At 43.4% G+C, this 24,535-nt stretch overlaps 1 protein-coding gene across 1 annotated transcript; it reads left to right on the forward strand.

The window, feature by feature from the left end:
* Window positions 1-519: 519 nt before the first annotated feature.
* Window positions 520-4,982, forward strand: vgll2a (vestigial-like family member 2a; the record flags this gene model as incomplete). Its single annotated transcript, XM_084149208.1, has 4 exons — window positions 520-606; window positions 2,493-2,763; window positions 3,556-4,032; window positions 4,939-4,982. The coding sequence occupies 4 exons, from the start codon at window positions 520-522 to the stop codon at window positions 4,980-4,982; spliced, it is 879 nt and encodes a 292-aa protein (XP_084005334.1).
* Window positions 4,983-24,535: the final 19,553 nt, after the last annotated feature.

The following is a 24,535-nucleotide window of genomic DNA, read 5'->3' on the forward strand; positions in this document are numbered from 1 at the left end:
ATTAGACTACAGTCAACATTTGGGGTGTTATGAAAAAAAAAATGTATGCACTCACTAACTGTAAATTGCTCTGGATAAGAGCGTCTGCTAAATGACAAAAATGTAAAATGTACTAAGCTCGCCACTAAGTGGCCTATCTGGTAGAGCTCCATTGTACTTCATTTAGCATCACGCATCTCATGGCAGTAATGAAATGTTCATTGCAGACTTTGGACAAACTGCACATGGTTGTGAAGTGCTTTTGCTCCCTCATTGGTCGGATGCAGGCTCGTCCAGAGACACGTCAAAACGACAGGCTGTGTAATGTCTTTACTTTTGCCGCCACGCGCTTCTGTCGCATTGACCGTGCGTAAAGACCGAAGGCAGGACGCGCAGCGCAATTGGGATAGAAACTCCGCTCTCCAACGTTCCAAGTTACTTTAACCTCTCCCCGTTTAGGAAATTACAGCCCTACAATCTCCAATGAAGATTTCGCTTATTCCGTCAAGTTACTATCCGTGAGAATTCGTTTTTTTCGCCATGAGCTGCTTGGATGTTATGTATCAAGTGTATGGTCCACCACCTCAGCCTTATTTTGCCGCAGCGTATAGCCCATATCATCACCAGGTACGTTATTGATGTGTTGTTTAAACTATTGGCAGATTTAGTTTAAGGGAAAGTTTTGTCAGACTTAGATGAAAAACTTTAATTGCGCATTATGGCGAGTAGTTTGATCTATTCAGGCCTACTGTATTTTGGCATTGTCCACTCTCAAAATTATTCTGCATGACATCCTTCAGTAGATTGTGGAACCAATAGTCCTCCTTACCAACAGTTACCTATTTAAGAGGAATTTATTAGCCTATTGACAATGCTTACTTTTGATTGATGATTCCTTAATTAATAATGATAGCCATTCCTCCTCGTATTGTTATTCAGAAGCCTATCTAATTTCCGTGATAATATTTTTAGTTGATAACATATATATATATATATATATATATATATATATATATATATATATATATGTATATATATTAGTTGCTTAGGCTATAGCTCTCCCTCGGTCTTGTCCTGCACAATCGAATCACTCAGGCTAAGGCTACTGCATACTTTTCCGTTTAGGCTACTGAATGTTTATTTCATTGCTATTTCAATTAGGATATTTTGCAATGTGAAAGTTATGGGTAAATTAGGCCTATTCAAATATGTAGATTGAAAAGGCCAAGGCCTTTATTAACCAATCAAAACAAAATACTTATGGGTCATTAATAGAGTTTAGGCTTAAGCTATGTTTGCAACTTTTATTAACCGTTCATCAAGTACAATTATTATTATGTTATTGTTTTAATCTGTAGGCTGCAATTTAGGACTCTTTACATTCATAACAATTATTTTGTCTGGACGCGTCAATTTTTTTTCATGAAAATTGAATTTGTGCTCTTGTAACGATTTCGTTGGAGCATGTCATGTGATACATATCTGTAAATTAAGTTAATAATGCTTGTGCATGCACAAGAACCAGTAAGGCATATGGGCTATTCGGTTTCCAGACGTGTATTGGTGCTAAGGTGTGCCACTTTCTTAAAACCTCTCACAGTCAATATACAAATTCAGATCTTTGTTTGCACAGAGAGCTGGTTTTCATATTTCAAATAGTGCGAACGTCTTCTTTAAATGTATTATGCAGAGAGAGAAGGGAATACTGGGATTCACTTCAAAACTCTCCAATGCTCACATGTTGCTGCTACTCTGTTTATTTTCTATCCTGATTGCCTAGTCACCTTTACCCCTACCTACATGTACATATTACCTAAGTTACCTCAACTACCTCATACCCCTGCACATTGACTCCGTACCGGTAGCCTTCTCCTTGAATACAGTCTCGTTATTGTTGTTTTATTGTGTTACTATTTCCTTCAACAACAAAAAAATGTAATTGTTCTTGCTTTTTAACTCTGCAATGTTGGGAAAGGGCTCGTAAGTCTAAACCTGTTGTATTGGGCGCATGTGACAAATACAATTTTATTTTATTTGAATGTTCATAATTAACAAATTAACACGGGTTTAAATTGAATAGCTTTGTTCTTGAATCCAACCACTGCCTCCTCGTTGAGTAGGCCTATGAATGAGGAGAGGATAATCTTCTTTTTAAGTACCTACCATTTTGAATACAGCCTAAAAAGCGCTCAGATGCCACAATATAATACTTTGCCTTCACCGAAATGGCCGGCAGGTAGCCTGGCATTTAGATCGTTGTGCTAGTAATCGAAATGTCGCGTGTTCGAATCCCTGAGCCGACAAGTTAAAAAATATGTTCATGTGCCCTTGAGCAAGGCACTTAACCCTAATTTCTCCAGGGTAGCCTCTGGTAATCCCTGGCCGTGACCCACCAAATTATTATGTGCAGGTGAAATTCAAGTAGATAATTGGTAACTTGATGCCTTGATAGGAATTCATATCAAATACATGGCAAGGCTAATAAATTCTGACGTTTTTATGGGATGTTTCAGAAATTGGCATTTTATTCCAAAATGCAAGAAGCGCAAGAGAGTATCAGCGGTGGCAGCTCGTTCTCAAACCTCCCTGGGCCGACGATAAAGGAGGAAGACTGCGCGCGTGAGAAAGATCACCCTCCCGAGGCGGAGTACCTGAACTCGCGATGCGTGCTCTTCACCTACTTCCACGGGGACATCAGCTCCGTGGTGGACGAGCACTTCAGCCGGGCCCTCAGCCAGCCAACCAGCTACGTCCCCGGGTCAGCCAGCAACAAGTCCGCACGAGGTAGGCCTACATCCACCTCATGGAGAGGTGCACTGTGCAGATCACAGAGCCACTCCAAACACCTGTTTCATTTCACCACAACGACTGTGTTTTTAGGCATATAGACGATAAAGGATGGCAAGTATGCCTAGGTCTTGCATGCATGTGAGTTTTTAGTTTTTTGTATATTATTGTGTTCACATCTTACCCTTACCCAAATAAACTTCCTTTTAAACTTTGGATTTTTGGAACAAATCAATTAATCACCTGTTATGCTCCCATAGTTTCAGTTTCAGTTTGCAGTCATTCACTCTCATTTGTGTTGGATCAAAATTGCAACGGAATCACAAAGTAAAACAAAATTGATGGTCATGATGAATTGCTGGAAATAAGGCAGTTGAAAATATGATAACATGGGGTTCAGTGGAATGTAGGGCTCAGACTTATTCACTATATTGTAGGGGAATTTGTAATGAGGGTTTGGTAGGCTATAATTTGTTCTGTTGCATATTACTCCCTTAATGAATTAATTTAAAATGTAATTATATGACCAATATTATATAGCCAACCATTCTCCAATTTTGATCAACCATCAGGAATAACTGACAACAACTATATTTATCCATGCATCTTTCCCTATCATGTTTTCCTTTATTTCATCCTTTCAATTTAATTGATAATTTAATGATCATGGTCGCTATTTAGCCACATCCTCAGAACAGGCTTATCGATCGTCACCCACAGATACATTCATAGTTTTTACCACTTAATTGATCTGTGATTGAGCATTTCAATGTGTCTGTGGATTCCCAGATGGATCATTCCCGATGAGCCAGAGGAGTTTCCCCCCATCCTTCTGGAACAGTGCGTACCAGCCCTCGTCCCTGAGCAGTGCCTTAGGATCCTCCTTCTCAGAGATACCCTTCCCTGGGGACTCCTACTCCTCTGCCTCCCTACACAGCCACCTCCACCAGGCCACCCCAGAGCCCTGGCACCACTCACACCACCACCACCACCCTTACTCACTCGGCGGGGCCATCGGCACCCAGGGCTCCCCCTACCCTCGACCCAGCATGCACGAGGTCTACGGCACGCACTTTGACCCCCGCTACAGTTCTCTGCTGGTGCCCTCTGTGCGGCCACATCGGCTCCCTCCATCCGCTGTCCCCGGGCCCAGCGCCTCGCCGTGTGACATTGGGAAGAGCGAGTCAGCCAGCTCAGCCTGGACCGGGGCGTTCACAGGGGCAGGGGCAGACATCAGCCAGAGCATCGGCCTCAATGTGGACGCAGGTAACAACAACAGCAATAACAACAACAGCACACAACATGCAGTGTTAACTCTTCACAAAGGACTAGCTGTTCCAAGTGTACTTCAGAATAGCCTATATGATTTCATTTTCCTCAAACATTCACAACTACTGGGGCCTCCCGAGTGGCGCAGCGGTCTAAGTCACTGCATCGCAGTGCTAGAGGTGTCACTAAAGACCCGGGTTCGACCCGGGCTGTGTCGCAGCCGGCCGCGACCAGGAGACCCATGAGGTGGCGCACAATTGGCCCAGCGTCGTCCGGGTTAGGGGAGGGTTTGGCCGGCCGGGATGTCCTTGTCCCATTGTGCTCTAGCGACTCCTTGTGGCGGGCCAGCCGCATGCACACTGATTTCGGTCGCCAGCTGTACAGTGTTTCCTCCGACACATTGGTGCGGCTGGCTTCCGGGTTAAGCGAGCAGTGTGGCTTGGCGGAGTCGTGTTTTTGAGGACGCATGGCTCTCGACCTTCGCCTCTCCGTACGGGAGTTGCAGCGATGGGACAAGACTGTGGATATCACGAAAAAGGTGTAAAAAGAAGAAAATATATATATATTATAACATTCACGACTACTATTGTGCGCACTACAATTCATTTAATGTAAAAGTTAAGAAACGGTGTGGCGCCTTACACCGGGGTTATGCTTACATTCATAACATTATGCAGGTTGTTGTTTGTCAAGGCCACTCTCCAACACTAAGAAAGACAATTAATTTGTGGGGTTAACAGGTTGAGTTCTTAGTCTCTTCTTTCTGCTGGGAGGCAATATGCTTTTTCACACTTTTCTGCTTCAGGGCTTCCTGCTTCTACATATAAGCCATTTGGTCTACCTCTTCCTAATCCTTCCCTCCCTTGTCTTTTCTCTATTTTGTTCTCTTTCCTGTCCTCTCAGGTCTGCAGCCCCAGGATAAGAGCAAGGACTTGTACTGGTTTTAAAGCTCTGCTGCCCTCCCAGGCCTGAGTTGGCCTCTGTGTTGTTCTGCACTGTATGATATTGACAGACTTTTTCTGTAACAGATTCTAATCTCACTTGCAGCTCGATGCTACACCCTCTGTGGCGGAAACATCCTCAGCTGAAATTACTCCATTGTGGATACTCTACTGGAAATGCAGTGGACAAGGGAGAGAATCTAAAACGGAGACTCTCCTACTTAAGAGAAAGGAGGGCAAAAACCATGCAGGACTTGCTTGCCAGAAATGCTCAGTGGTGTGACTGACAAATGTTATCTGGCCAAGACTGAACGCTTTCAACTCCTCCAAAGAGGAAACGTATTAAAAAATAAAAATAGAGTGAAACTGGAACATAACAAATTAGATTTGACGAGAGCATACTCAAAGACTGGAGAAACACTATTTGCTATTGTGCTTTTATTTATCCATGAAAGGAGAGGAGCAAGAGAGAGGAGCATTCTCTAACATGACTGAAGTGAGCAGCGGCTATTTGAAGCCATTTGACTCTATGTTTCTCCCCAGCAGCTGTCAACGACAACTGTTTCAGAACTCAACGGACACACACACAATCGTACTGTCACTGCACAGTGTTTGACCAGGGGCTCTGGACTTCATAAAAGGAGCATTTTGTCAAATCTGGACCCCAACCCACAGGGAACAACTGGTTTGACTGGTGATTTTGAGGTGCGGGGTGGACAGGGGGTAGCAGAAGTGGACACACACAACTTTGCTATGTATGTCTGTGTGCCATATCTGTGCAGTGCTACAGTATATGTGAGAATGTTGCATTAAATATTTGGATGTTTATGTACTTATTCCTCATTGTTTTTCAGTCATCCCAGGTATAAAGCAAAGTCAAACAGTCATTATCCGTGGTATATTGTATTGTGAACACATTAATATATTGCCTTTTAAAGTATTTTTTCTTGATACAGTTGTGATGTAATGTCAATGTGTTGTCTGCCTCGGCCTGTAACTATAAAGCAATGGCACAATGTGATTAAAACTCAACTATAGACTCTGTGCTCACACTCAACTGATTATTTAGGTGAACATGTACACAGTAGAAAAATGGGTGATCTATAGAAAATACAATTTCACAGACAGTCCATTTGAAAACTATTCTGTTTGATGACGTGAGTCAGTCTATTGTTCTGGTTAATTTCTTCAATTATATAATGAAGACAGCATAGATATCATTTAGCCATCAGCAAGCACAACTTAAAGGAAAATTCCACCCAAAAACTATATTTTGGTATTTGTTTCATTAGTCCATTGTTGACATAGTCCCAAAATGTTTTGCTTGTCCGCAATCAAGTAACTTTCAAAATACATAAATCATCATATGATGCTTTTTGCATCATATGATGCTATGTTTTGCAAAATGCATCATACGAGGATGATTTCATTTTTACCCTCCACTAATGCATTGTCAGTGTACTGGAGTTTTCATTCATCTTAAATCATTCTCTTGTAGATACTGAATGCCAATGCTTCAACTTGTCAATGTAAAGACATATTTCTAAAGGGCATTCAATACCGTACACCAGCAAAAGCATTTGTACAGAATAGTATTTGACCTTGTCCGGAAGAATAGACAGGGAGGAAGCAGCTATACACAATCAACTGAGATTTTCTTGAGAAGAGCTACTTTATTAAATAAAAATGTACTCACTATGATTGTGATATGTGGTTGTCCCACCTAGCTATCTTAAGATGAATGCACTAACTATAAGTCGCTCTGAATAAGAGCGTCTGCTAAATGACTAAAATGTTAAAATGTCACTATATTTAACACCATCTCTATTTTCTCCATGGACATACTTTTCTCCTTGAGGACATACAAAAGGCTTCATACGAACAGGCCACAATTAACACATAACTTAATGATCGGAGGGAGAAAAAGCAATGGAACGGTCATAAGAATCAGGGGGCTGAAAAGGAAATAGGGGCAAGAACAAAATAATTGTGACGCTGCCACCATGTGTTCCCTTTCTCAGATAGTATTTTTGGTTGTGTTTCAGTTTAGCACTGGACAGCTGTAGATTCATATCAGCTTCTGACAAAAGTGATGAATGACAAGAGAGGGGTGGAGGGTCTCTCCCTCCCCGGAGAACCTCTAACAAAGGAATATTTTCAGATACATTTTTGTTTTTTATAATCATGGGAGGGTTTTAAGCAGTTAATGGGATGAAATGTGCAATTGGCAGGTAAAATAGACTACATGCAGTGTTTGGGTCAATTAATTACTGCATCTAGGCTAAGTGGAAAATGATAAGTTTTAAAATGATCAGTGTGTGTGTATTTTACCCCCTTTTTCGATCTTGTCTCATCGCTGCAACTCCCCACTGCGCTTCTTAACCCGGAAGCCAGCCGCACCAATGTATCAGAGTTCTACTGACAACCGAGGTCAGCCTGCCCGCCACAGTGCGAAGAGCCAAGTAAAGCACCCCCCGGCCAAACCCTCCCCTAACCCGGACGACGCTGGGCCAGTTGTGCGCCGACCTACGGGACTCACAATCATGGCCGGTTGTGATACAGCCTGGGATCGAACCCAGGTCTGTAGTGACGCCTCTAGCACAGCGTTGCAGTGCCTTAGACCGCTGTGCCACTCGGGAGGCCATGTGTATGATCTTATAACATAATTGTTATTGGTAGCCTAACATCAGTGTGGGCTATTCAGCGACATCATGGGTAAAAACAATTGCTAGTTTAAATGGGATGTATAGTCTACTATCAAAAAAAGAGCATTGCATAATAGATTGGTGTGTAGGCAATAACAGACCAATGTTTTGTTTAAGTGTGCCACCCAGAACTGTGCATATGGAAAACGCGAGTCTTGTTTCCATGCCGTCGGCACCACGTGTCTGACTCAGACCTGTTGCAAAGCGCGCGAGCAGACTGGTCCTCAGAACATGCGACGGGATACTTGATAGCCTTTTGTGTCGCTATCAGGAATATTTGTGAGGTTAACACATAAGCTGAAAGCAGGAACTCAAAAATGATTGGTTGCTATAGAGATCGAGCGGAGCTGTCATTCACATTATCCTAAAAACACCTTTCATGGAGTGTGTGATCTGGCTCCAGTTGTCACTATGCGTGACCTTCAGCCTCTGTTGGAAAAAGAGCTACACCAGGTCAGTCAGGTCCAGCACAGCAGACAGTCTACCACCAGTACCGGTGCGTGGGTAATATCACTGAGGAAGCCAAGCCAGTAAAAAAGCCATATTACAACCTATACTGTGATATTTGTGTTGTTTGCTCTATAACACATTCGTTCATACGCCACCGTGATACACAATAAGGCAATGACAACAAAAAGACAACAGTCACACAGTGGTGGAATAAATTCAACTACACATTTGTTTGTTTTATCACAAAACCTGAGAGCAACTGTCACGCCCTGACTCAGGGGACTCTTATATGTTGAGTCAGGGTGTGTGTATTCTTTGTTTGTATATATTCTATGTTGTAGTTCTATTATGTGTAGATCTATGTTGGCCGGTGTGGTTCCCAATCAGAGGCAGCTGTAGCTCGTTGTCTCTGATTGGGGATCATACTTAGGCAGCCTATTGGCACTAATGGGTTGTGGGATCTTGTTCCGTGTAAGGTATGTTTTGTGTTCTACCTTGGACTTCACGTTTCGTTTCTTGTGTTGTTTATTAAGTTAAAATAAACATGTACGCATATCACGCTGCGCTTTGGTCCGTCCCGTCCTTCAACGAACGAGACAGAAGATCCCACCAGACCTGGACCAAGCAGTGTGCCGAGGAGGAGCAGAGAGGATGGACTTGGCAGGAGATAAGAGAGGATCTGGCAAGAAAGATGGAGGCCCTGAAAGGGATCAGGGTGGAGAGGCAACCCCAATACATTTTTTTGGGGGGGCACACGTTGTGGACAACGAGGCAGCAGGAGGCCGCGATAGGGCGGATCTGCTGGTTAGGAGAGGAGGCCACCAGATTACGGGGGCTATTGGTTCAGAGGGAGCAGGAGGTATTCGGTCAGAGGGAGGCGCTACAGGAGGCTAGAAGGGAGAAGGAAGGTGTAGAGGCACGGCGAGAGGAGCTGGTTAGGCAGCAGAAGGAGCGGGGGTTAATAAAGGAACCCAGTCCTGCTCCTCGCACCAAGCAAGTGGTGCGTGTCGCCAGTCCGGTCCGGCCTGTTCCTGCTCCCCGCACCAAGCCAGTGGTGCGCCTCGCCAGCCCGGCCCGTTCCTGCTCCTCGCACCAAGCCAGTGGTGCGCGTCGCCAGCACGGCCCGGCCTGTTCCTGCTTCTCGTACCAAGCCAGTGGTGTGCGTCGCCAGCCCGGCCCGGCCTGTTCCTGCTCCTCGCACCAAGCCAGTGGTGCACGTCGCCAGCCCGGCCCGCCTGTTCCTGCTCCTCGCACCAAGCCAGTGGTGCGCATCGCCAGCCCGGCCCGGCCTGTTCCTGCTCCTCGCACCAAGCCAGTGGTGCGCGTCGCCAGTCCGGCCCGGCCCGTTCCTGCCCCTCGCACCAAGCCAGTGGTGCGTGTTCTTAGTCAGGTCCGGCCCGTGCCTGCTCCTCGCACCAGACCAGTGGTGCATTTGTCCAGTCCGGCATGGCCCGTGCCCGTTCCACCGGTGCCTGGTCCGGCACCGGTCAGCTGCTCCACTCCGGAGCCAGAGCAGTCCACTCCACCGGTGCCTGATCCAGTTCCGGTCAGCTGCTCCACTCCGGAGCCAGAGCAGTCCGCTCCACCGGTGCCTGATCCAGCTCCGGTCAACTGTGCCACTCCGGCGCCAGAGCAGTCCGCTCCACCGGGGTCCAGTCCAGCTCCGGTCAGCGGCTCCACTCCGGAGCCAGAGCAGTCCGCTCCACCGGTGCCTGATCCAGCTCCGGTCAGCGGCTCCACTCCGGAGCCAGAGCAGTCCGCTCCACCGGTGCCCAGTCCAGCTCCGGTCAGCGGCTCCAGACCATGACGTCAGCCCCTCTCCAGGTTCGGGGTCTCCCACACCAGGGTCCAGACAGGGCCTGGCGTATCGTGGGAGGAAGGAGAGGGGAAGTAGCACGCCGAGGTCCAGACCAGACCAGGGGCGCAACAGGGAGGCGGAGAGTGAGAGGTTGTCACGCCCCGAGCCGGATCCGCCTCCGAGGCGGAATGCCCACCCGGCCCCTACCCTGTTATGTTTATGTAGTGCGGTCGGAGACCGCACCTTTGGGGGGGGTACTGTCACGCCCTGACTCAGGGGACTCTTATATGTTGAGTCAGGGTGTGTGTATTCTTTGTTTGTATATATTCTATGTTGTAGTTCTATTATGTGTAGATCTATGTTGGCCGGTGTGGTTCCCAATCAGAGGCAGCTGTAGCTCGTTGTCTCTGATTTGGGATCATACTTAGGCAGCCTATTGGCACTAGTGGATTGTGGGATCTTGTTCCGTGTAAGGTATGTTTTGTGTTCTACCTTGGACTTCACGTTTCGTTTTGTTTCGTTTGTTGTTTTGTCGTGTTGTTTATTAAGGTAAAATAAACATGTACGCATATCACGCTGCGCCTTGGTCCGTCCCGTCCTTCAACGAACGTGACAGCAACATCTGTCTGGTGAAGTCCACAAAGCAAATATTGCATGTAACAAACAGTTATATGACCTGCAGCATGGTCAAGCAAGTTAATGTTTTTGACATTTTACTTAACAACTACTGATTTAGAACCACTGAGTTACTGCAAGTCAGCACAAAGACAACAGGAGCACTGCCTCCGCTATTCCAGCACCATTTCAACTTAAACATTTAAACATCATCAAATCAACAAGGCTATATATGCTTAGTTTAATACACTGAAAACAAACTTCAAGATACCAAAAACAATTTAGTCCAATCAATGTTGCTCAATATCATGTCCATGGTACTGATTTCTGTCTGTGTGTGTCTGTGCGTGCGTGCGTGCGCAAGTAAAAAAAAAAGTTTACTCACACCACTTGTAGACTAGTTGAATGCCAATACCATCCTCCTCTCTTTCATGTTGGCAAAACAGTCTATGGCTCTGTCATATATGCTTTTAGCTTTAGTTTTCATAGGCTACCTAGCTAAAATGCTTGCTAGCCTAACTTCCTCGCATGGTCAAAAATTAACCAGCTAAGTTAGCTAGCTAGTTAACGTGAGCCTACTAGGCTACATCTAGGTTACATATTGAACTTCAATCGTCTCAGAATTGCCATCATAATCATTGGCCTATACAGAGAAGTTAGTCAAAACCACAAGTCCAAATCCACATCTCCATCCATGGCTTAGGAAAAGGGACAATTTAGCAAGCTAGCTACTGCAGAACATCAACACAAGCAGACCAGAAACAGACACGTTTTTCTGATAATGAAGATTTTGATTAAGATGTGATTTGATTGGTGTGAAGCCAAATCGAAACTAGCCTCCCTTGGGGGGCATTTTGCTGCGCCAGGACAACCCACATTTGGGCTCAGTTCAACACTGATTGGCAATTTTTTATTTTATTTTTTATCAAGGGAGGCCAAATGCTTACTGGCATCAATCAATCAAATGCTAGTGCGGCAAAATGTCATACTGTTTAGTTCCAAACAGCATCAGATACATGGGCTACACATACTGAGACAGAGCGGCGCTGTTTCCCTTTCTCTGATGATTTCTCCGGTGAGATTCAGCCACAAAATTATGAAAACACAGAGAGACAAAATATATATATATTCTTTATAATTTACTATTTTTTCTTGGTCAAATGTTTGGGGAAGCCTGGCTTCCCTTGGCTCCCATGAATACTCACCACTGCCTACCATAAGACATTTTGATCACTGTGCATATTAATTACTTTAGGCTTCTTAGATATGCAAAGAAGTACATCACTTTTACAGTGATTAATAGGCTATCATATGCATGCATACTCAAACAAGAAAATGTTCCTACACTGGCCTTCTCACTATGGTCTCATAAAATGTGAAACTACACCGTGGACAGTTTATTGATGTTTGCCAATATAGAAGGTATCCATCAACACATATCAGTTTAGCCTGTGTGCTTAAAATTACATAAACCTGTAATGGTTTATCGCAACCATGCAAATAAACCATTGTCACCATTTACATTTGTTTGAAAATATCATTAACCTCAGAATTAAAAAGTGCATCTGGGATATTCCACCCTGCACAGTTGGAGCGAGGCTTGCCTTGTAATATAAGCTCAGAGAGTTGAAATGTGATTGTAAACACATGCCAGGCTAAATGGCAGAAGGCATTATGTTTTTTATTTAGTCCATGAATTAGGCATAGTGTAATCTATCGCCAGTGCTTGACTTGGACTGACATAGATGCCTGTACTCATTTTGGGTGCTGGTACTGTTTATATTTAGATGCAGAAGCTCCACAATACGTTTGAGCTAATATACTGTAAGAGGAACAGGAGCTCAAGCATTGAAGGTGCCGGTACTCAGCTCCGGTGAGCTTCTGCCCAAGTCAAGCACTGTCTATCGCACACCCTCAGCTTCACCATCACACGCACTGCCATCGCTGCCATGCTCGCATTGCCACAGTCAGTTCTCTCTTTGCAGCGGCAGTGTTCCACAGCTCAGATGAATGTTAATCAAGTCACATTCAGCCTTGTCTCCTTCATAGTCATACTGGGTAGAGTATATGGCTCGATCTCTCCCCAAACTCAAGACAAGATCACTTACATGTACCACCTGAGATACTGGTAATGTGCTACATGCAGCGATGTGTTGCAGTAATGCCTTATTTTGTTTTGAGAGGAGCCCTCATGACCACCATTATAGGATGTCATCTCTTTAGCCTTTCTAGTTTCTTTCTTTGTCTTTTTTTAAACTCAGGAATCCATCATTGATGGACTAGCTGCAGTCCACTGTTCAGATTAATTAATGGAGGCTGTTTATGAAATACATTAAAAATCAACCATGGGCCTTTGTAATGCACTGATGGTCAACTATATTAATTAGTGGGCCATTAAAAAGGTCACAGGCCAAAAGAAAGCTATTGACAACATGAGCGACTCCTACAATATATCTCAATAATTCATAAGGTTAATGATTTCTACAGTGTATCATCATCCGTGTCTGTGAGCTCACCTTTGTATTTAAATACTTTGACAATACAAATTGCTAGGGAACGTTATTTTCTTATGAAATTAATTAATGTCGAGGGCCACATAAAACCTCCTGGCAGGACAGTTATCACCCTGGGGCCTCTGTCATAGTATCACTTTTGTAATGCCTGCTACTTGGCCCTCTCATCACCATTGAACAGAGGAGTTGGATGTTGGAGTTTGTTTGATAACGCCTCTCCCTAGTTGTAGAGGAATGCCAACCATGCAAATGCTGGCGCTGTAGAGCAGCTCTATATGACATTCAGACCATCCACATGTGCCACATGGCTGGCGATTCTCACACCATGGCCATTAGCATTTTTCTCATTAGTCAACATAAGCACCACAAATGCGAACTTGGAACCATGTCAACACAGGAGCATCATGCTGAAAAAGGACAGACCCCCTGATGGTGCTATGGAGCAAACTGTTTTTAAAACATGTTTTTAGGTGAATCATTTATTTAAGGCTGCTATTGATATGAATGTATTTTAAAGCCAGCAATTCAGAATATCCATCTACATACTACATAGCCAGAGTGGATACTCCTCTACCAAGACTCTGTATTATTTTGACCTCAAACTGACATTCCTTGTCTCAGGGTGGACAGAGGATGTTCCTGAAATAACAGCTGATATAAGACCATCCAAACCATTTTAGTCAACTAGTCTGTGGGGGACCTGTATTCTCCTTTGGGGTCTACTTTAGGATGGTTTATGACAGACAAATGGTGATACACTCTAAAAGTTAGGGGTTCAACAAGGGTTCTTCCAAGATCCTCAAAGTTCTTTGAAGAACCTTAGGGTTCTTAGCACTGAAAATTGCCCCCAAAAGGTTCTTCCAAGAACCTCATAGGAGGCGGGGTTCATCGAGAAAACCTCCTTAGTTGGTGGGGGTTCTTGCAGGAACCTAACTGTCCAACTGAAACATTTGGATTTGAATTTGAAAGGACAGCAGGTGTAAGCATTTAACTGAAAAATGTTAAGATCTCCTCAATTTAAGGTAAGGTTTGTCCCTTGTATGATCTAAATTGATGTTGTTTTATGATGATACCATCTTTTTTTTCTTTTTTTTTTTGTTGTCATTTAGCAGACGCTCTTATCCAGAGCGACTTACAGGAGCAATTAGGGTTAAGTGCCTTGCTCAAGGGCACATCAACAGATTTTTCACCTAGTCGGCTCGGGGATTAGAACCAGCGACCTTTCGGTTACTGGCACAATGCTCTTACCCACTAAGCTACCTGCCGCCATCTATCTTTTCATATTTGTGCAAATCTTTCTAAAACAGAAAATGGACACAATTCAATGGATATCAATCAACTAAGAGGTAAGAATATGTATGCTATAAGAATATGTTGAAGGCTAGCTGAATTGGGTGCAGATGACGGAACTACTCACTTTTGTGTCTGTGTCTGCAGATATACAGATGAGGAGGCATACAAAGGTATTTCAAATGGTATGTTATGCAGATCACATGTACCATCCTCCTCCCTTACCTCTTCAATAAAAATCCCATAGTCCTCTACATTATGGACAAGATATGTGAATGAAAACCATTATCAAAACAGGTTCTTTCATTCAGGAACTGATGCCATTTTGAACTCATGTAGATCTGAAGGCATGTAGTTAATCATGTAAAACGTACTAACTATAGAACATCACAGTGGAATTACATTTATAAACATTACACATATTATACTTTATTATCGAAGACCCAGTAAATATTTGTTTTACTGTGCATACAGAAGCTTTTGCCTACTCTGTCGTGCCCACACACAATGCACATATTTCATCAATATAGAAATTACATTTCTAGACGGGCTTGAAAAAACACAGACTGAAGAACTCAAAATCTGTGGGGGAGAAGTGTTTACTTTTATTTTTCAGCCAGTGAACTTCACTTCCATCTCAGCACTGATCTATGAAGTTTGGAGTAAATCAGTGTTAAGTGAGAATATCCCATTTCACTGCCGCGCTCACTGTTTGCATGTTAACTGGGTTGGAACACTCCTAACAATGGGAAGGAATCCTCATGTCTTGTTCTGGGAATTCCTCGCATATCTAATACGCTTTGCTACAGTCAAAGTCAGTGGTTACAAACGACTGACAAAATGTCACTGGAAGGTAAAAGAAGATATTGTACCATGAAAGAGGCCTCATTGACAAATTGTTGACATTGGAGGGAATATTTGTTAAGCACCTTTGTGTTAGAGTTCTGATGGACACAAGAGTCTAAAACAATGGACGGGGGAATGAAGAAAAACATATTTTCATGTCCAACCGCCAACGGCAGAGTAAAAGCTTCAGAGCTGTGAACTTCAGCCACAAAGTGATCGACTTTCCACCTGCTGCCAGAGGAAAAAATCACTGGTTTTATTCCATAGCTTTATTTAGCTTTTCCATCGTTTCCTCTCCATAACTTGCCACTTTAGCCAACAACAACTGTCACCGTCCCCTGTGGCGTGTGTACAGTAAGAGAGACTAACTAAATGTGAGTTTACACACAAACACTAACGTTTCTCTGGGACTGGAGCCTCTTGGGGAAATACATGCATCAACAAAGTCATTGACAACCCACATTAACAAATCACAAAATGTATTATCATGTTGTCACACACTTAATATGTTGTGAAATCTGTTATGAATGTATTGTAATGTTTTTTTTAAATGTATAACGTTCTTAATTTTGCTGGACCCCAGGAAAAGTAGCTGTTGCCTTGGCAGTAGCTAATGGCAATCCATTATAAATACAAATACAAATACAAATCTACAACTACTGACCAGAAATGCGGGACATTAAAGGAGAGAAGAAAAAGGAGGAAGTGTGGGAAAATAGCTGTGGTGGTCGCTGGCTAATACTTTACAGCCAAAACTGTCTGTTGCTAAATAAAACAAATATTTTTGGAAAACATACAGTACAGTGACATCTATTGAGGTTTGTTTACGGCCCTCTTGGGTAATTCACACCACTGTCATCTGTGAACTTTAAATGATTACAAATGCATGCCAATATGAAGTTTATTTATACTTGTTGAGATCCATTATATGTTTTACAAAATGATTTTGTAAACAGATTTAGCAGACTTTTTGGTGTAGCTTACCTATCCAGAGAGTCTGCTTTAATAGAACAAATAGAAACCCCTACAGAGAGTACATAAATGATCCATCCACTGTTGACTGAATATTCATGGTTAATAAAAAAAACTCAAAAAACTCAAATGCAGTATTTACTTTCAAAGGCTTCCATCTAGAGCTCAGATTGAATTCCCCTGCTTAGTGTGATTACTTCCGTTTTTAAAAGTATGTATACAGAGGATCACCGCCCAGTGGGATATAATTTGAGGCAGCTTTTAAAGTGATGTGCCACTCATGAGCCCCAGGATTAAAGGACCACTTCATTCTTGCAAATTAAGATGGCAGATTGAGATGGAAAACTCTGGTTTTCAGAGAGAAGCCCCATGTAACATAAATCATACTCATATGAGCGGAGTTGAGCTTATACTGTACAGTGCTCCTATTTCATACACCCCCTCAGTCCATTCTGACCATCTGTACTTATACTCACTACCTCCAAGGACAGAGAAGCACACACTACCATACTTAGCACATCAAGGGATGGAGCCCCGAAATAACACACATGTACTTCGCTCTGTTAGTTCAGTGACATCAGGCACAAACAGGGCAGCAGTTCAGATTGTGTGAGAGGGTCTAAGATGGCTGGCACTAGAGTACCCTCTTGGTCGGCCTGATTTACGAGACTCTGTGGCCCCGTCCGTCCAGTGTGCCGTGCTACAGGGGAACAGCAGTGCAGCCACCAGGTCCTCCAGCCCAGCTGTTTCAGAAGCTCTCGGAGGCAGTGAAAGCTTGGCCTCTGGAAGAGCTCCCTCTGCCAAACTGTCTGTGTCAAGTCATATCTGTAAGATAAATTGTTCCCATCAATTGCAATCACTTTATTTTTAAGATGATGGACGCTGCGTCTGCACAGGCCATCAGATTCTTTGAACTGTGTGTTTTGAGAGTAGTAGTGTATCTCCCTTCTAAAAGAGGTAGACCCTGTCTGACAGACATGGCTCCATTTAGGGATAAACTGCGTGTGCAACAATTGACTTTGAACTGAATACATGATGGGAGTGGAAGTTTGCCATACCACAGGAGCACTCTGACATAGATATGTGAAGAACAACACGTTGATTTCCGTTTGTTGCTGTAATTGAGTCATGTACAAGAATCCAACAATGTGTTTGCATGCGTGCGTAAGTGTGTGTGCATGTGGGTGTTGGTGTAGGTGTGAGGACCATAGGGGAACACAAACAGAAAAAAGGGCCTCTCTCACACCTTTAGACTTGCACTGTCCGTCCATGGTGGGTGAGGAATGTTGAGAGCCGGGGAGCTAGAGTGCTGGATCCCACACAATGTCAGGATTAAGTATCAGCTATTCCAAATGTCAACAATTCTTCACTTTCCAAAGTCACAGCACTTTTTCATGTCCCATGACCTCTGGACTTGCTGTGATAATGGTAAACAAACATGGTCTTACCTGACCAGGTAACATGAAACCCCCCAACTTCCTGCTCTGGTACCCCTAAGAGCCTAGGTCTAAGCCCCTCTACCATTAGGGTTGTGCCCCTGAGGGGGGGGGGGGGGGGGGGGGGGCTTTGGGAAGGGATGGGGGGGGGGCATAATACATAATGGAGCTCAACAGTCAAAGCGACAAAGAGGGGAGGAAACAAAAGTAGTGAGCAGAGACAGGGCAGAAAGAGTTGGTGATGAGAAGAGATTGGGGAGGTGTGAAGAGGAGGTGTGAAGTGTGGTGTGAGGATGAGGTGTGAAAGTGAGGTGTGAAGTTGAGTTGTGAAAGTGAGGTGTGAATGTTAGGTGTGAAAGTGATGTGTGAAAGTGAGGTGTGAAGTTGAGGTGTGAAAGTAAGGTGTGAGTGTGAGGTGTGCTGAGAGCACACACCTGCAAGTACAGAGCCTGACAGGTGACTGACAAATACAAGTAGAACAGAGAGGGTCTGGGAGGTTAAACTAGAATAGAATAGACATAAAGAGGGGAAGTTTAAAGAGGATTTGTCTTTGTTTGTGAGGGGTTTGTTTGAGGAGAACATATCTGAATACCAAAATTACAGATTTAGAGGATTGCCCTCAATATGAGAGCATTGCTAGTCAGAGGAGAAAAACATTACACATGTAGAGCAAAGAGCATAAACAAGTGACACGCTTGTTTAGTGCAAGAAAGATTAAAGAGCTTATGACAATACGAGAGCTTGGGACTATGAGGTTCTATCTGCAAAAATATGATTTTGAGATACATTTCTTTAAAGTTCAGAATCCTCATTGGTTTGAATGGTGTCATCAATTTTTATCTTGTATTCTTTGGTATTTGGTATTTTGGTATTTTATTAGGATCCCCATTAGCTGTTGCAAAAGCAGCAGCTAATCTTCCTGAGGTCCACACAAAACATGAAACATTACATAATACAGAACATTAATAGACAAGAACAGCTCAAGGACAGAACTACATAAAACATTTTTAAAAGGCACACGTAGCTTTCTTGAATTTTTTTCTGGATTTGGGGACTGTGAAAAGACCCCTGGTGGCATGTCTGGTGGGGTAAGTGTGTGTGTCAGAGCTGTGTGTAAGTTGACTATGCAAACAATTTGGGATTTTCAACACATTAATGTTTCTTATAAAAAGAAGAATTGATGTAGTCAGTCTCTCCTCAACTCTTAGCCAAGAGAGACTGGCATGCATAGTATTTATACCAGCCCTTTGATTACAATGAAGAGCAAGATGTGCCGCTTTGTTTTGGGCCAGCTGCAGCTTAACTAGGTATTTCCTTGCAGCACTGGACCACACGACTGGCCAATAATCAAGATTAGACAAAACTAGAGCCTGCAGAACTTGCTTTTTGGAGTGTGGTGTCAAAAAAGCAGAGCATCTCTTTATTATGGACAGACCTCTCCCCATCTTTACAACCATTGAATCTATATGTTTTGACCATGATAGTTTACAATCTAAGGTAACGCCAAGTAATTTAGTCTCCTCAACTTGTTCAACAGCCACACCATTCATTACCAGATTCAGCTAAGGTCTAGAACTTAGGGAATGATTTGTACCAAATACAATGCTCTTAGTTTAAGAGATGTTCAGGACCAGTTTATTATCTTTAGAACTTAACAACATGAATTGGGATATTTAGAGTACTATATAGGTAGAGAACATTGAATTGACAAAAATGCAAATAGAACCTTATAGTCCTAAGCTCTTGAATACATGTATGGTATATCATTTAAAGACAATACAGATGTAGGATGTTAATTTGAGCCATTTTGCTACAGCAGGAAAATAATCCTGCAGCAACATGAAAGTATTCAGACTGCTTGACTTTTTCCATATTTTGTTACGTTACAGCCTTATTCTAAAATGGATAAAATGATTGTTTTTCCTCATCAATCTACACACAATACCCCATAATGACAAAGCAAAAAAAAGGAAATGTTTGCAAATGTATTAAAAATAAAGAACATAAATAGCTTATTTACGTAAGTATTCAGACCCATTGCTATGAGACTCGAAATTGAGCTCAGGTATATCCGATGGTCACGCTGACAGAGCTCCAGAGTTCCTCTGTGGAGATGGGAGAACCTTCCAGAAAGACAACCATCTCTGCAACACTCCACCAATCAGGCCTTCATGGTAGAGTGTCCAGACGGAAGCCACTCCTCGGTAAAAGGCACATGACAGCCCGCTTGGAGTTTGACAAAAGGCACCTAAAGGACTCAGACCATGAGAAACAAGATTCTCTGGTCTGATGAAATCAAGATTTCATCAGACCAGGCACACAGCCAAGACAACGTGTGAGTGGCTTTGGGACAAGTCTCTGAATGTCCTTGAGTGGCCCAGCCAGAGCCCGGACTTGAACCCGATCGAACATCTCTGGAGAGACCTAAAAATAGCTGTGCAGCGACGCTCCCCATCCAACCTGACAGAGCTTGAGACGATCTGCAGAGAATAATGGGAGAAACTCTCCAAATACAGGTGTGCCAAGCTTGTAACGTCATACTCAAGAAGACTCGAGGCTGTATTCGCTGCCAAAGGTGCTTCAACAAAGTATTGAGTAAAGGGTCTGAATACTTACGTAAATGTGATATTTCTAAGTTTCTAAAATTCTGTTTTTTCTTTGTCATTATGGGTTATTGTGTTTAGATTGATGAGGGAAAAAAACAATTTGATCTATTTTAGAATAAGGCTGTAACGTAACAAAATGTGTAAAAAGTCAAGGGGTCTGAAAACTTTCCGAATGCACCGTAACTAATGGACATTTTTGTAGGGGTTGATACATTTTCCGTTAGGGCAAATAAATTATGACATTTTCAAAGTGGAAACTGCAAACTTTAGAAGCCTTTTTAAAACTCAAATACACCACATGTTTTGCATTTCCTGCTTTACAGGAAAATTCTCACCAACAAAAGAGTGATAAAATTAAGATCCTACATTTGTAACTCAGTATCAGTGTTGCACATACAGTACCTCATGTGGTACACAGGATACATATATGTGATGTTACATCGTGTACACAGAGTTTATGGTTTATGGGCAGGGGGATCAGGGACGCTGATTCAGTGTGGTTTTTAATGTCAACCTAAACCATGCACCACAGTCACACCCCGCTCTGTCAGCTGTTACTGGGCAGCTCCCTGGTACTGTATGGAACTGGATTTATAGTCTTCATTCATACTCTATAGGGATGTTATGTCTTGCGGTTGGGCCCATTCAGGAAAACCATCTTACCATCTTAGCTACAAATATGGGACTCCATTTGCTGTACATTTCTAGTTCAGGAACTGTAACAACAGCCTTTTAATTCTAAGGTATGATTTATACATGAACATTTATAAGTGACACCTAACATATCAAAAACGTGATCTGGTGGGGTCATATCTCATGTAAGACAAAGGGCATCCTGTGAGCTATGTTATATTCAACAACTTCTGTGACAGAGCCGTGCAGGTTGGCATTATAGCGGCAGGGCTGAAAGTGAGAACACGTGGTGTGAAGCAAAGGGGGAAGACGACACAGGGACTAAGGTGGACGCTGACATGCTACTGGTTATGACACACATAGGCCCATTGCTGTCCAGGACACTGCTTGGCCGCGGTCAGCTCTGATGAACAGGTGGGCATAGCGCTTGTCAGCCTCCTGGAGATTGATGCTGTGGTTTAGAGTGTGGCTGGGTATTCTCTTACAACGTGGACAGCTGTGCTGGGCTCTGTGAGGTGTTGTCTTTTACAACAACGGGAGACTCTGGAGCCTTGGATAATGGGGCAGTTGAACTCTGAGGGCCTTCTGAGCCATGGACGGATTGTTGCCCCCTCTCTCTCGTAGTTTATTTGATTGTCTGAAGGTTGAAATACAGTCGTGGTCAAACGTTTTGAGAATGACACAAGTATTGGTCTTCACAAAGTTTGCTGCTTCAGTGTTTTTAGATATTTTTGTCAGATGTTACTATGGTATACTGAAGTATAATTACAAGCATTCCATAAGTGTCAAAGGCTTTTATTGACAATTACATTAAGTTTATGCAAAGAGTCTTCTTTTTCAAGACCTCTACAATCCGCCCTGGCATGCTGTCAATTAACTTCTGGGCCACATCCTGACTGATGGCAGCCCATTCTTGCCTAATCAATGCTTGGAGTTTGTTAGAATTTGTGGGGTTTTGTTTGTCCACCCACCTCTTGAGGATTGACCACATGTTCTCAATGGGATTAAGGTCTGGGGAGTTTCCTGGCCATGGACCCAAAATATTGATGTTTTGTTCCCCAAGCCACTTAGTTATCACTTTTGTCTTATGGCAAGGTGCTCCATCATGCTGGAAAAGGCATTGTTTGTCACCAAACTGTTCTTGGATGGTTGGGAGAAGTTGCTCTCGGAGGATGTGTTGGTACCATTCTTTATTCATGGCTGTGTTCTTAGGCAAAATTGTGAGTGAGCCCACTCCCTTGGCTGAGAAGCAACCCTACACATGAATGGTCTCAGGATGCTTTACTGTTGGCATGACACAGGACTGATGGTAGCGCTCACCTTGTCTTCTCCGGACAAGCTTTTTTCCGGATGCCCCAAACAATCGGAAAGGGGATTCATCAGAGAAAATGACTTTACCCCAGTCCTCAGCAGTCCAATCCCTGTACCTTTTGCAGAATATCAGTCTGTCCCTGATGTTTTTCCTGGAGAGAAGTTGCTTCCTCGCTGCCCTTCTTGACACCAGGCCATCCTCCAAAAGTATTCGCCTCACTGTGCCTGCAGATGCACTCACACCTGCCTGCTGCCATTCCTGAGCAAGCTCTGCACTGGTGGTGCCCCGATCCCACAGCTGAATCAACTTTAGGAGACGGTCCTGGCGCTTGCTGGATTTTCTTGGGCGCCCTGAAGCCTTCTTCACAACAATTGAACCTCTCTCCTTGAAGTTCTTGATGATCCGATAAATGGTTGATTTAGGTGCAATCTTACTTGCAGCAATAACCTTGCCTGTGAAGCCCTTTTTGTGCAAAGCAATGATGACGGCACGTGTTTCCTTGCAGGGAACCATGGTTAACAGAGGAAGAACAATGATTTCAAGCACCACCCTCCTTTTAAAGCTTCCAGTCTGTTATTCTAACTCAATCAGCATGATAGAGTGATCTCCAGCCTTGTCCTCATCAACACTCTCACCTGTGTTAATGAGAGAATCACTGACATGATGTCAGCTGGTCCTTTTGTGGCAGGGCTGAAATGCAGTGGAAATGTTTTTTGGGGATTAAGTTCATTTTCATGGCAAAGAGGGACTTTGAAATTAATTGCAATTCATCTGATCACTCTTCATAACATTCTGGAGTATATGCAAATTGCCATCATAAAACTGAGGCAGCAGACTTTGTGAAAATTAATATTTGTGTCATCCTCAAAACCTTTAACCACGACTGTACAATGTGAAGGGGATAGTTGCCACTGTACTTGCTAAAACATTTATATATGGGGTACTAAGCAAATTTGCTTTCAGTTGTTTGTGTTTACTTATTAAATTAATTTAACAGAAGTAAGTACTATTCCACTGGGCACAAACTGGTTGAATCAACATTGTTTCAACTTAATTTGTCAACATATTGTGACTTGGAATCTACGAGGAAAATACATTGGATTCAGAAAAAAGTAAATAACTTAAACTGTTGTTTTGAGGGTGAAATTTCAACCAAAGTATTATGTCATCATAGTAACCAAATTTCAACAGACAACCCTTATTTAAAATATGTTGAATTTGTACCTTTAAAACAGTGTCAGATCTTCAAACTTATATCCACTATCAGAAAAAAACAATAGGCTGGGCAGCACCTCCTACTGGAGAACTGATGTATCTACAGCTACCCTTTGGTCTCCCATCCTGGGTTTTAACCAATCCCAAATCTGCTTACAGATGATATTTGTCACTGACTATTACCAATGTGCTATCGTGAGAATGATTGTTGTGAGATCTATACTTAAAAACTAAATAGATTCCCTGTTGATATCGAAGTCATTCCAAAGGGAAGGTTTAACAGAGCGAATTGAATGTGATCACACTTTATCACTCATATATCATCAATGATGCTATTTAGGCCTATATAGTATTTGCAAAGTTATCAACAGCTATTGTTTCAATTCAACCCAGAATTCAACTAAAAAGACACACTACAATAGGCTTAGAATTTCAAGCTCTGGTTTATTTAAAATTGAATGATATTTAGTGATATTGAATTGTGGTTGGTTGTCAATGCAACCAAATATCAACATTTGAAGGAGATGTATCTTCTGCTTGTCACGATCGTCATTTAATGAAGCGGGCCAAGGCGCAGCGTGATATGCGTACATAATTTATTAGATGTACCACACACGAACAAAAACAACAGACAATACGTGAAGTCCAAGGTTACCAAACACAAACCTTACACGGAACAAGATACCACACCACACAAATGCCAAACGACTACCTAAGTATGGTACCCAATCAGAGACAACAAGCAACAGCTGATTCACGTTGCCTCTGATTGAGAACCACCCCGGCCAACATAGAAACACAAAACATAGAAACTAACACCCTGGCTCAACATTAAAGAGTCCCCAGAGCCAGGGCGTGACAGTCCCCCCCCCCCCCCCAAAGGCGCGGACTGCGACCGCGCCAACCAAACACCACAGGGGAGGGAACGGGTGGGCATTCCACCTCGGCGGCGGATCCGGCTCCGGGCGTGACCCCCACCCTCTAACAACCCCTCCGTAGTGCCCCTGGTCTGGTCTGGCCCCGCTGGCTGGAGCTGGACTGGACATCGGTGGAGCGGATTGCTTAGGCTCCGGTGTGGAGCAGCTGACCGGTACCTGACCAGGCACCTGTGAAACGGGCACGGGCTGTGCCGGACTGACGACGCGCACCACAGGCTTGGTGCGGGAAG

Source organism: Coregonus lavaretus (genome assembly GCF_964263955.1).
Source record: "Coregonus lavaretus genome assembly, chromosome: 31".
Classification (NCBI taxonomy): Eukaryota; Metazoa; Chordata; class Actinopteri; order Salmoniformes; family Salmonidae; genus Coregonus; species Coregonus lavaretus.